The 13,043-nt window shown below is 41.6% G+C and overlaps 1 protein-coding gene across 3 annotated transcripts in view; it reads right to left on the reverse strand.

Moving 5' to 3' along the window:
* Nucleotides 1-50: 50 nt before the first annotated feature.
* The window catches only part of slc5a6a (solute carrier family 5 member 6a), a 29,859-nt gene continuing 16,866 nt past the window's right edge, over nucleotides 51-13,043 (reverse strand). For all 3 annotated transcript variants that reach the window (XM_050058067.1, XM_050058066.1, XM_050058065.1), the window contains 13 exons: nucleotides 12,663-12,714; nucleotides 12,429-12,496; nucleotides 10,843-10,997; nucleotides 10,575-10,715; nucleotides 8,800-8,929; nucleotides 8,606-8,694; nucleotides 7,912-8,024; nucleotides 6,024-6,091; nucleotides 5,765-5,851; nucleotides 5,366-5,550; nucleotides 5,108-5,211; nucleotides 4,495-4,616; nucleotides 51-4,407 (listed from right to left, as the gene is read on the reverse strand). In XM_050058067.1, coding sequence (XP_049914024.1) covers nucleotides 4,207-4,407; nucleotides 4,495-4,616; nucleotides 5,108-5,211; nucleotides 5,366-5,550; nucleotides 5,765-5,851; nucleotides 6,024-6,091; nucleotides 7,912-8,024; nucleotides 8,606-8,694; nucleotides 8,800-8,929; nucleotides 10,575-10,715; nucleotides 10,843-10,997; nucleotides 12,429-12,496; nucleotides 12,663-12,714 — 1,515 coding nt within the window. In that variant the 3' untranslated portion in view covers nucleotides 51-4,206. The remainder of the gene's footprint in view (nucleotides 4,408-4,494; nucleotides 4,617-5,107; nucleotides 5,212-5,365; nucleotides 5,551-5,764; nucleotides 5,852-6,023; nucleotides 6,092-7,911; nucleotides 8,025-8,605; nucleotides 8,695-8,799; nucleotides 8,930-10,574; nucleotides 10,716-10,842; nucleotides 10,998-12,428; nucleotides 12,497-12,662; nucleotides 12,715-13,043) is intronic.

The following is a 13,043-nucleotide window of genomic DNA, read 5'->3' on the forward strand; positions in this document are numbered from 1 at the left end:
TATATATATATATATATATATATATATATATATATATATATATAGGGCACAGCAGACGTCTTTGTGCTCCAATGTAGCGGTGATGTTGATGCAGCAGTGCTAAGTTCATTTGTAAGCTCGTAAGTAGCCCCAAAAGTGCTAACAAAACGTAAACAACCCGGCATATATCCACCATCGTTGTTGTGGTTCCCGGGCGCCTAATGGGCATGCGTGAACTGGGTTGAAACATCATCGTTTTCCAAAATCTCCATCTATCCTGTTTACACATCTCCATAGACACGGATATTTTTTAAAAACTTTCACTTTGGAAACCGTTTTTGAAAATCTCAGTTTTCGTCGAGAAAAACGGCTGTTACGTGTAAATGATGGGCAAAGATAAATACCCGTTTTCAGAAATATACGGAACCGTATAAACAGGCCCTTAGATGATACACCAATCTTTAGGCATTCTATTACCTTAAATATCTTGACAAATAGTGCACATAGCTGCCGTGAATGGGGGGGGGGGGATCATCCTGGTTGCATGCCCCCGGATTCCCCTTGGTTTGGGCTGAGCCCCCACTGGTTATGTCTAGCTCCGCCCCTGCTTCATGGTAATATCCTGGACTATATATGAAAACTACATCAGGATACAGAAGGAAAAAACATTATCACAAAATGAAGGCACAGCCAAAGCAGAGGAGTCGTCGTGACTTCAGTGCTTATGGGTTGTTTCAGGGTTTCTTTTTTGGAATGCATAACAGGAAGAATTCTTGTGGATGGGAGGACAAATATAATAAATATTGTTCAAAACAATATTTATTATTGCTGGAAATTACTAAGTGCCATGCTTTTCTTTCACAAGCTGTACTCTGAACTATATTACTGTACGGTCCAAACTGATTTACCATCGTAAAGGCCACTATTGCAAAGAATAAGCCATTGGAATCAACTTAACACTGTATCTAAGCTGCTTTACACCAACTGACGGCTTCAGTCATATTGTGTCACTATCAGGACGACTGAGTCCTGACATCATTGTGCTTTATTAGGTGTCATAGTGTTCATCAGTATCACAGTGCTCCACCCAGTCTGGGTTGATAAAGGACATCTTTAACAGCAATAATATCAATAGTATGTCAGCACTTGAATTATGTTTCCTGGCATTATAAAGGGGTTGTATCTGTGTATCATTAAGGTAAAACTACAGGCACACACTTCAAGTAATTTCAGGTATGAAGGAAAAGGATTCAACACTACGCAATCATAAAGTACACATTGTCACGTCATTTAAAAGTAGTTCAAAAACTCTGAACCATTAAAATGTCTTGAACTGTGACTGTGGAGGCCAGCATATGGGATGTGGCACTTAAAAACATTCCCTGTGTGAAATGTTTTCTAAGGCAAGGGATGCTAGTGTTACGCTAAATGCTATCACATCTCAGTGGACTGCTACGTTCCCAGTTCTGCCTGACATTCATAAAAAAAAAAAAAAAAAAAAAGGACACATTTCATGGTTCTTGCATATAGAATTCCACATTTCAACTCATGAAATGTGGCTTGACGTGAATTTACAAAAATATACAAATGATCTCAAATATATATTCTGTTGGTAACAATAAAATAAAAAAGAAAGAAATTCATGTTCTATATGCTTTGGATAAATCGAGGTATCTCTGATGGTACAAACATGTTGCTCGTGTAAGGGATTGGTGCTTTAGGGCTCAACATTCCAACAAACAGGGGATCTAGTGGTTTGGAGAGTCCATAATCCTTTCCAAATAAATGAGACATGCTAAGCTGCTTCTTTCCTGATGCTAAACTGGGTCACCTTGATTGTCTGACATGTACTTCCAATACAACTCCAGCAAACTCATTTAAACGGTAAAATGTAAGGCAACTGAGACAGCACGCGCTGATAGAGCGACGTTACTGACCGACTGTTTAAATGAGATGTCGGTTGTGTTCATGTACTTCACGTAGACTCTCCATAAACTGTAGAAACTCTTTGGAAACACGTCAGAGTGGTTTGGCCGTTACAAACTTAACAATGCTGAATAAACAGTAAGTCACATGACCATGCAGTCCATTGTTAAGAGCACAAACTACCAACTCAAAACACCATAAACACACACAACCCCTCTCCTCTTACACAATGACAATGGAGGAGGACTTCAAATGCTAAAATGGTGATGGTCAAGAATTCTGTGATTCCAAAAAACATGACAATGGTGATAATATTCAACTACACAATATTAGGCAAATCAATCACATACTGGCACTGACAACAACCTGAATTAAATAAAAAGACGGGCACTTACAATGATGTTGAAAATACAAAAATACCAGAGATGACTGACTCGTAGTTACCTTTAAATATATCAAGTTACTGCCTAACGGAAATAAAGTAGGTCCATCTCAAAGGTCCAAGATGGCGTCTCTGTGGTTCGAAGCAGTGCTGGCAGTCAGATGGGAGCAGGGATAAACACGTATAATAGCCACTTGTGCTTTAAAACATATAAAGCTAATGAAAACAAGACCTTACAGAGCGCCCCATGTTAATCCCAGCTCATCAGAGAACATTCAGTCAATGAGGCACTTCAGAGCTTCATGGGGCTTCCTGTGAACAACATATCCTGACAGTGTTAAGGATATGTTCACTGTGACTGAACACAACAGAAAAGTACACAAACTGTGTACATCAAAAACATGAGTTTTGACAGTGTGCGATTTTATATTAAAAATACTTTGTGTATTCCCCAAAGGGCATGGCTTTCCTGATTGATTTACGGCCAGCATATTGGTCTCTAGTGTAGCGTCAATTACACTAAATGCTTAAACACACAACACACACAACCAGATTCATTCTACTCCTTCTATCATGTCTTTTAAAAGATTGAATATCTTGATACAATAGTCACATGACGTGTAGTAGAAGAGTTATTGGTTGCTGCAATCATTCCTATTCGTTGCTGCTAAGTGCTAACCGATACCATAATGACATGCGAGTATTGTATTAAGAGCTACAAGACAAAAAAAGCAAAGACATCTTATGTCTGACTCGACCAATCATGCCACCAACTTCTCCAGAGGCTGTAAGAGGAGAGAACAGAACACAGTCTGTGTCCAATGTGTTCCCTGTGTAATATATGTAATATGTGATGTTAACTAATGAGTGTGTGTTATATAGGAGGTAGTGAATGAGTGAATGATGGCAACTCGTGAGGGATTTGTTGCTCTAGGCTTGTACAAAAGTCCTCAAAGAATGACAAACAGTGGATAATATTAATCTCCTTTGTGGGAACAACCACAGTGAGTATGGGGAGAGAGCAACTCTGCATGGGGAGTAAGCAGCTCTGCAATAGGACAGAGCAGCTCTGCACACTGACTGGATTACATTATCCTCCTGCACTGTTGGTAGAAACCAGATTTATTGTGCTCGATCTATTTTAACTGCCACCACGAGACGCCATCTTTGCTCACCTGAACACACAGCTTTGCCATTTGTGGACTCATTATTTAAACATCTATATTAGCAGCTGGAAGGCGACTATTAGTATTAAACCAAGGCCATGTAAAGACACTACACGATCACAGTACTGTCATGCCTTCCGTTCAAGTTCTGTCTCTCTTTTCTTTTTATATTATATTCTCTCGTACATATTCTGGGACTGTATGGCTCCATCTTCTCTACAAAAATATCACATCTTGTTTACATCATTTACATCTTGCATCTATTAACTACCTGATTCTTTTGTCAAACAGAGTGACGGGATCCAGTCACAGTGGAGCAGCTCATTGTGCATGAGAGCTACTCACTCCATTAACTTAAAACTGCACACATCTGGACAGAGAGTGTTGCTATGAAGGATCAATTGACTTATTTCTTCTTTAACTGCCGCTATTTGGGCTTTCAGTGCACAGTTCCAGCCTGGCAGAAATCGATCTCTAGTAGGTTTTTTTTTTTTTTTTTTTTGAGAAAAATGTGTGAGCAAGTACCCATGAACCCTTTGAAGTTCATAAGCCTTTTCTATAATCAGATTCAACTGATTATGACATTGTAAAACATGAACACCCAAACCTGGTGCTGCAGACCCTCAGGACGTCTACTTACTGATGGACTTCACATCTATGATCTGTCTTTTTCTGTGCGTCCCCCCAGGCAACTGGACAGTGCAGTAGCTGGGGGTGAAAGTGGGTATATGCTATAAGTAGAAGACGAAAGGATCACAAGGCTGTCTCCTGAACCGTGTGAGCCGTCAGTTGACATGATGGCAGAGCAATCCTTGTTTCCAAGTCTTCCTCCTCTGTTTCTGCTCTGTCACTCTCTGCCTCTTTGTCCTCTGTGACTGTGTCCTCTTTGCAGTAAGCTGTTCCGTTGCTGTCTTTCTTGGCCATCAGATAAGGCTGTGCGAGGATTTCTTTGGGCTGGTAAACAAGGATAAAACACTACTGAAAGCTCAGGTGACGGTAAACAAACAAGAAAAACACACACAAATGTAAAGATGAGGTTACCTTCTGAGCCAGTGGAGTGACACAGCAGAGCTTCTCCCTGTAGCGCTCAGGCAGGAAGAAAAGCAATGTTCCCAGGACCGGATACACTGTGCCGGGGGTCAGCTCCTTCTCTTTCATAGGTCCTAACATGTTGACAGATGCATGAACAGGACAGCGTTGATGAGGTATTCAAACAATGGGGCCAATTAATGTCAGTGAAAGCCTCTAACTTAGCGCATATGCCAAGAAGTGACTATAGTGTGTGTGCACTACTGTCTTTTTCTGGTCAACTGCCTGAACACATAACTACCATGAAAATAATATTCTAGTAGGACTATTTGTGGCTTTAAATATATTGAACCTGATATGATGGATGTGATAAATCAAAGAGCGGTTATTAAGTCTTTGGGGGCATCACAGGAGCTGTGGTTCCAACACTGGCAACTAAGCACTCAACAGTCAAGTACAGCCTGATCTCAAAGATTTACCTTCTGGTTCATTTGGTTATGAACCTTCCAAACAAAAAAGACCACCGCTCTACTGTGATGCTTATTCAAACTGTTGCAGAGCAGTAAGATCATTAAGGTGATATAGTTGGTTTTGAAGCTGATGAGACAAGTCTAAATTTGTGTACCTGTCAGCAGACTGACTATCAGTCCAACCACCACCACAGTGGTGGAGTTGTGAGCACTGTACCACATGTAGGACAACGAGTAGAGCGCCTCCACACCTGTCGGCCTGAAGGAGAGGGGCAAGAGGACAAACAAAGGAACATTAGACCTATCTGATGATCACTGTGTGGCTGACCATCTGCAGTCTACCTGTAGTGTTCAGTGACAGTGATGGAGCCACCACAGATTTTTAAGGTTAGTTCTTGTGAGTCATGTGTTACCTTGGCTTGGCTGTGGTGGCGCCGACCAGTGTAGTCATGACAGTGGTGGTCATGTTGTCAAACAGGGGCAGGGTAGTGGTGTTGAGTGGGGGCACTGTGCTGGCAGCAGACATACGCATTACGAAGTTGCCAATGCCAATCCAGAAGGCCATGGCGAGGCCTGCGACTAACCCAACTACTGCACCCTGAGGAGGTAACAGATGGGTTTATTCAAACCTCAACTCAAACCAAACGTGAAGTCATGTTTTTGACCGTGCGTCACTGCAGTGTGAAATGTTCACAGGAGACTGTATTATCACTATAACCATCTCCCTGTCTCCCACCAATTATCATTTAGCACATTGTGATTTTATTCTCCCATCATTCTCTATTGCATTTATTTCAAATTAGCAGACTCACAGTAGGGTTTGCCCAGGGAAAGAACATTCCCAGACAGAAGAGGCCCAGCAGAGGACCACCCACCATCCCAAAGATGCTGAAGGCTGCCTGAGGGCACAGAGGACAGAGAGCATGGCAGTGCAATCACTGACTGACTCTTTTCTTCAGGAGCTGATAGTGTGTGTGGTACTTAACTACAACCATATTTTATGATGTGTCACAGCTTCAATTAAATAACTTTTCTTCATGTGCAACTCAGAGCATGTCAATAGTTTGTTACCTGCAGCACAGATCCCATTATAGAGGCGAGGTAGGCCATAGCCAGACACACCAGGCCGTAGACCAAAGCTGTGGACCAAGTACATGAAAAAGACATATTTAGTGCCAACTTGCTGTTGGGAGGAGGTTATACACTGCATCAAATAGGTTCAAGTATGTACTAAACTGACTTTGAGTACTGCCACTTCTTTATAATCACAGTATAATGGTAACAGGATGTCCTCATCCAGTGTCAAAGGTTGGTATTGGGGCTGATCAAAGTATTTTGTAATTGATCTTGATCAATCATACTGAGCTATACAAAGCTTGGTCTGATCCCTTGTTTTACATGTCCTGTCACACAGGTGGTTCATGCACAGCAACACAGAGTGTAGCCATCATCGACTCTCAAACTCTACCAGACTTTTTTTCGTAATGCACTGCAGAGCGATTCAATTGTCGAGCATAGGTCATACATCGGATTGATTTTAATGACTTAAATGTACTCGCACTGTGCAGGTCTATTATCTTGGGAAATAGAAGTATTGGATTGGGATTTGCCATCCGCAGATAGTCAATATTACATGCCTCAGATCAGGGGCAGCAGGGAATGCAGTGGCAGGCTTTTTGTCTCACTACTCCCGAGTTTCCCTCTGTGACAGCAGGTCGACCCAGCTTAATAGAAAATATCATGGGCTTGGGCAGGTGAATCAAAAAGTGACAAAGCAGTATTCCACGTTATCAATAATTTACAAAAACTTTGCGTGCAATAGTCCATCTTCCACCCCCCATGACCCCTAAAAATGGAAACACTCCTCCGAGATTCTCGCTGTGCATAAACACGTCTGTCCTTGTCTCAGTCCTGCTATTTTCGCCACTATAATGTATAGTAGGGATGCACCGAATATTCAGTAACCGAATATATTCGGCCAAATATTGCAAAAAAACCCCACATTCGGTATTCGGTGGAATAAGTGAAAAGCAAGGCCGAATAATAGCGGCGTGTTTTGATAACGCAATCAAACAGCGTGCGGTGACGGACAGAGTAAAATGTCTGCAGCTGCGACTAAAAATAGTTTTGTGCGAGCAAAAGAAATAAAAAAATTTAGAAGCACGCTGTGTGAGTACAGATTTCAACCAGCAGCAGAAACGAAAGGCGAATCCTGCCGGTTGTGGGTTGAACGGGGGTCACAGACACGGACAGGAATGTATTCCTGTCAAATATGGCGGCCATAGTGCTCCGCGGCGCAAGATAACGGCTTACCGGCGACGGAGAAGCCCGGCTCCAGGTCCAATAAGAATTCGTTGGTGTCATAACTGCCCAAAAGTACCTGAACAACCAAGTATGAATAAGTCAATAAGTAATTTATTTCATTGAAATATCAGTGATGTATTATAGAAAAGTGATTTATCTTTTTATAAATGACAAAAGGCACATCTGCCTCATTTTCACTGTAGTATCGTGATACTACTCAGAACCGTGATACTTTCACTGGCATCGTAGCGGAGGTCCCAATTTTGGTACCGTGACAACACTAATCTGGAGGGGGTTCATCTGCAAAAACTAATGAAAAACTAAACAACGGCATTCGGTATTCGGTATATATCCCTGCTGCGTGAGGGTGACCACAGAATAGCGATCACTTTTCAATAATGTGGAGTAAATGAAATGACTAGTGAAATCAGAGCCCTATGTTGCAAACAGAATGGGCATATTTATCTCATGATCATCCAGAATGATATGAATCAACTTGAAGAAACATTATGGCTGCAACACAGATATGTCAACTAACTTTGGGCAGAATTAAAATCTGTTTCCACCACATCATTTATACTTTCCATAATAACATATTTGGGTACGTCCCTAATCTAGTAGTGCATGACAAAAAGCCTTAGAGCACTCTTCTTACCGAGGCCCTTGGACAGCAGCGTGGCTTTAGCTTCTGTCATGTTTGGAAAATGAGGTTTAATCAGGTCCTCCATGGTTACTGTTGCTAGGGAGTTAAAGGCTGATGAGATGGTGCTGGGGGGAGAGAAAACAGGACTGAATGAGTGACTGGGATTTTGTAACACTATATGGCTCGTCTGTATGGCACAGTCGTTTAGGAAAGCGCATAGATACATATTGTCGTTACCAGGAACTTTCAAAAACTGATAAATGTCTTCATTTCTTGGGAAACAGTGAGATTTCCCATTAAATTTAAAAGGAGGACATGTTAAAGAATACTCACTTATAGACACACCAATAATTAACAATTTTATGTTTTTGACTTGCTGAATGTCCAAGAGCAGGGATTAACTATGTGCATGGCAAAGTCATAAAACAAAGACACTAAACTTTACTCTCTTAGTCAAAGACCTTTAAATTAATAACAAAACATTAATTTAATGGACAGCAGCTCTTTGATGCTTTAATACTCAGCTCATAAAATAATCTCATCTGTCAATCAGGCATATTATTGCCAAGCTTTATTATTTCAGGACTGACTGGGAAAGCCAAGAATTATAAATTACTCAGAACAACCAAACAACATGCTGTGATAAACCAGGTGGAAGTTCAACAACTGGATGACCAGTTCCAATCTGTTTCCTTGGGTCATTTACCTGAGAGCTCCACTGAAGAGACAGGCCACAAACAGTCCTGCCAGCCCGGGCAGATCCTTGAACACGTCCATCACAAAGTACAGCACCATCTGAACAAAGCAAGTGAACATTAGGATGTCCCTCCAGAGCCAAGACTGACCAAAACACTCAATATTCACTACTTTGGGGAACTGTGACAACAAATTAATGTCAACCTGGTCATTAGTTTTGACGTAGCCCTTGTCCAGAGGGCTGTCCTCTCCATAGCGAGCAAACATCACCAGACCCATCATACAACCTAAACACAAGACGATCTGCTGGCACGGAAAAACTACATAGCAGGACCTGGAAAAACAAATGAAAGACACTGTCAACAATGGAGACAAGATGACTGACATCGTTAACAAGGTACACATGAAAAGAAAAAGTAACAATATAAATACGCAGGACACTTTCTCATCCCACATCCCCTTTTTGATTAAATTTAAGAAAACTCTGGTTTGCTCACAAGCCTTGATGATGAACGAAGAATCCAAAAATAGAGACAACAGTCTCCTGCACTGTTAATGTGCAAAGGTTTGAAATGGTACGGTTTTTTAGTGAAACTTCATGTGATTGGTAAATACTGGATAAATGTGGCTTGGACAATACTGCATGAGAGGTATGAGAGTTTGTAAGCAGATGTTTTGATATAGTTTTGCTGTAGTTAAACACGGACCCCTTTCACCTCAATCAAAAATTTTCACTGTTTTTGATTCTTTGTTCACCGTGAAAGGATGCAAGAAAAAGAAAGTATTCTTCATGAATTCAATGTAACACTGTGTGAGTAATTGATATACAAATCAACATACTGGGGGGGGGGGATAGTGCTCCTTTAATATGGGTTAATACTCCGGCTGGACAATTTATTGTTTCAGCATTGACATCAAGATGTGCGCATGTGCAGTAATTGCATCACAGGATATACAATGTCATGTTATTAACTCAAACACGTCATGCTACATCTTTTTTACTGCTTAATTAAAAAGGAAAATCTCGCCCGGTTCTCATTTTCCATGACTAATGTTTCTGGCTGCATCTTCCGCTCAGACAGGTTAAGTGTGTATGTGACGTAGTCTGGTGGTATTTGATATGGTAAGTGAGACTCTCATTCAATTGTGAGTGTGTGTGTGTGTGTGTGTGTTGAAAAGTACCCTAACCGGGTGAGTAAGTGCTACAGACACAGTGAGAATGCACATGGTTTTTGGAAGCCACAGTAGTCAGCATAAAGCATCTAGATAAGCTCAGGTTCCGGTATAATGACTGTTGAAAGGACTATGTTTTGTGTTCTCTGCGGAGGAGGAGGAGGAGGAGGAGGAAGAGGAGAAGAAATAAAGCCTCTGTATATTGCAACAGTATCACAGTGTTGCCCAACCACTCTTCACAGCAAAGTTTCCGGACTGTAAAAGCTCACTACCAGCTATGAGCCAAGCTAAAGCTAATTGAGCTAGCTTAAAGAAACCAGAGGTCTCCCAAGGTTCAAAACTGCAAGGCTGGAAAGGTAACTTTAACAATAACGTTAATTTACAAGAGAAACCTGTCTGATAAACAACCAAAGCACGCCCTGCTAGTAGTCAGCCACAACCTGAAAATGAGCAAGAAACATGGTGATTCAACCAGTGTGTTAATTTCCCCCTCCTCCCCCTTAGAAAAGTCTTCAGAGTATTAAGTCATTTTTCAGCTTCCATTATCTTTATTTTCTATGCAGATGCACTTCCCTACAAAATCAACCTAATAAATCCAGCATGATTACTTATTTCCAAATAGAGCTATTCAAGTCATCTTGTGAAAATCTCTGTCCTTCATATGAAAAAAATATTGCAATGTCAGTTTTTTCAAATATTGTGCAGCCCTAGTTAATGTGCCATGATCAAAAACACAAATGTCTCTGCATCATGTTGTCCTAAAACAGGGTTATGTCTGCATGCTGTCAGACACTGACGGTACTCACATGACGGCCTCTTTCTCCGAACGAGAGCTGAGGTATCTTTGGACCTGGGCCTGGTTGACCCCGTACAGTGCCAACATCAGGAAGACTCCTCCTACACCCAGCGTCCAGAAGGTGTGGCGCTCCAGAGGGTCGGGGTTCAGGCTACACAGGCAAAGAGTTAACACAATATGAACATTCAAATATTGATTTCTACCTTTATGCAGTACAACATGTAAAGGTAATGAGGAATACCTCATTCTATAGCACTTAAAATATGCTGACTACTCACTCTAGTCCAGCAATGCGGCTGCCATTGACTGCTTTCCTCCACACCTCTGCTATGCCCCCTGCCTGATTGGCCCCCACCACGATGACTGCCAGCTGACCTGCAAACATCACCACCGTCTGGAATACATCGGTCCAGATCACCGCCTTCAGACCCCCCTAAGACACAGGAACAGTGGATTCACTTTAAAATCACACGATCACCATAAAGGCGTGTCCTGATCAAAGCCAGGATGTACTGACAACAAACAGAATGAGTGACAGCTACATTGCTAGACTAACGGAAGAGGATGGTAGGGAAAAATGTAGACATTACATCTAAGAGAAACTGATGATTTTTCAGGAAGATTTCTAATCAAGTGTTGGTGGATGTTTTGGGAGAGGGGGTTGTTATTCTGGATTGTGATCACTAGTTAACTAAAGACACTTCCTGACTACTAGTGCTGCACGATTAATCTAATCGCAATCGCGATGTCAGGCTGTGTGATTACATAACCGCATAAAAGGCTGCCATTTAATGTAAATAAAATGTTAACGTGTGTGCCTGTGAACATGACTACCTCTCCTGTAGTGTGTGGAGTTTGTTGACATCACGCCCAGAAACTATCCTGGTGTGTGCAGCATGTATGGTCAGGTGACCACCCGGCATGCAGCAGTGACCAACACATATGCTGAAGAAGAGCATGAGCACGACCATGAACAGGCTGAGTTGGTGGCGAAAAAAACGCAACATCTATTATATGGCGATACTTTGGATTCAGGTACGGCGACGTTGAACAGAAAGATGTGCTGTGTAAAAGTTTAAAAGTTTAAGTCACCACGTCCTGCGGCAACACGACCAATCTATATCAGCACTCCAGACAGCACAGAGAAAAGTACGAAGCATGCATGTGAGAGAAAGACAATGAGACAACTGAAAGCCGCCAGAGCCTCATAAACAACATCCAAGCACAGTTACGCATACATTTGTAAGTGTCACGGGGAAATCACGGACTCCATAACAAACTATATAATAACAAATGAAAAATTGAGCAATTTTGCTCAGTTTCGGCCCACTTGACATGCTGCTGTGTTGTGCTATGGCATGCTGGAATTTGTTATTTACGTGACAACACCTGAATGCAACACAGGCTCGCTCTGCTGTGTGTCCAGTGCCGTGCTGCGCTGCGCTGCTGTGCGAGCAGCGTGTTTGACTGTGCATAACAGCAGTCTTCTGATGGTCACTTACACACTGTCCATAACAATAACTATGTCAGATCAGTGCCCCCCTAATGTAATGTAGGGGAAACACTGAATCAAGCAAGAAGACTAATGATACCATTTATGTATTACATTGTAATCGCAAATCGCGATATTGTCCACTCAAATCCCAATCGCACATTTTTTCATCAACTCGTGCAGCACTCCTGACTACTGTAAAGTTTCTTCATCTTTTACATCTTTGTTTAGTTTTACAGACATTTTATTTTTAGTTTAAAAAGGCTGATCTTTATGTCGTTACTGTTTAACTTCTGCTGTAGAAAATCAAATGGAGTAAACAAATATTTTGTCAGTCGTCATTGATGAAATTGGAAAGATTTAGGGACTCACCAGAGCAGTATATAGAGTACACACCAACCCCATGGCCAGCACTGCCCCCCACAGGTCAAAACCTGTCACTGCAAGTAAACAGAGTTAGAGCGTTACCTATCACTGCAACACAAGTTAGTGTGAACATCATAGAACTACAACATGTCAATGTCAACATGAATTAGGAACTGTTTGTGCAAAAAGTGGTATAATATTCCTGTGGTAAAATATGACAAAAAAATATGCTTCTCTTACCTGCATTGAGTGCCAAGGCTGGGGCATACAGGACCACCCCCATGTAAATGACCTGCAGAGGAAGAGAAAAAAATGTTACAGAGCAGGAAGACTCATAAAACAAGAGCTGATCTCAGGTCATATTTCGAAGCTAGCTGACTTCCACGTGTCAGATTATTACTGCTTAACTGTAAAACATTCTGTGTCTTTAGGAGAGAAAGAAGTTTGCTTTGACAGGTCTCACTGACCTCAGGAAAGTTTTAACAGGATAGTTTGGGTCTTTAAAAGTGGGGTTGTATGAGCTACTTATCCACAGTCAATGTATTACATACAGTAGATGTCAGTCGGCACACCCCCAGTTTGGAGAAGCGGGCTGGGGTCCAACACAGAAGCTAAGCAATG

Source organism: Epinephelus moara, chromosome 12, assembly GCF_006386435.1.
Source record: "Epinephelus moara isolate mb chromosome 12, YSFRI_EMoa_1.0, whole genome shotgun sequence".
NCBI classification, from domain to species: domain Eukaryota; kingdom Metazoa; phylum Chordata; class Actinopteri; order Perciformes; family Serranidae; genus Epinephelus; species Epinephelus moara.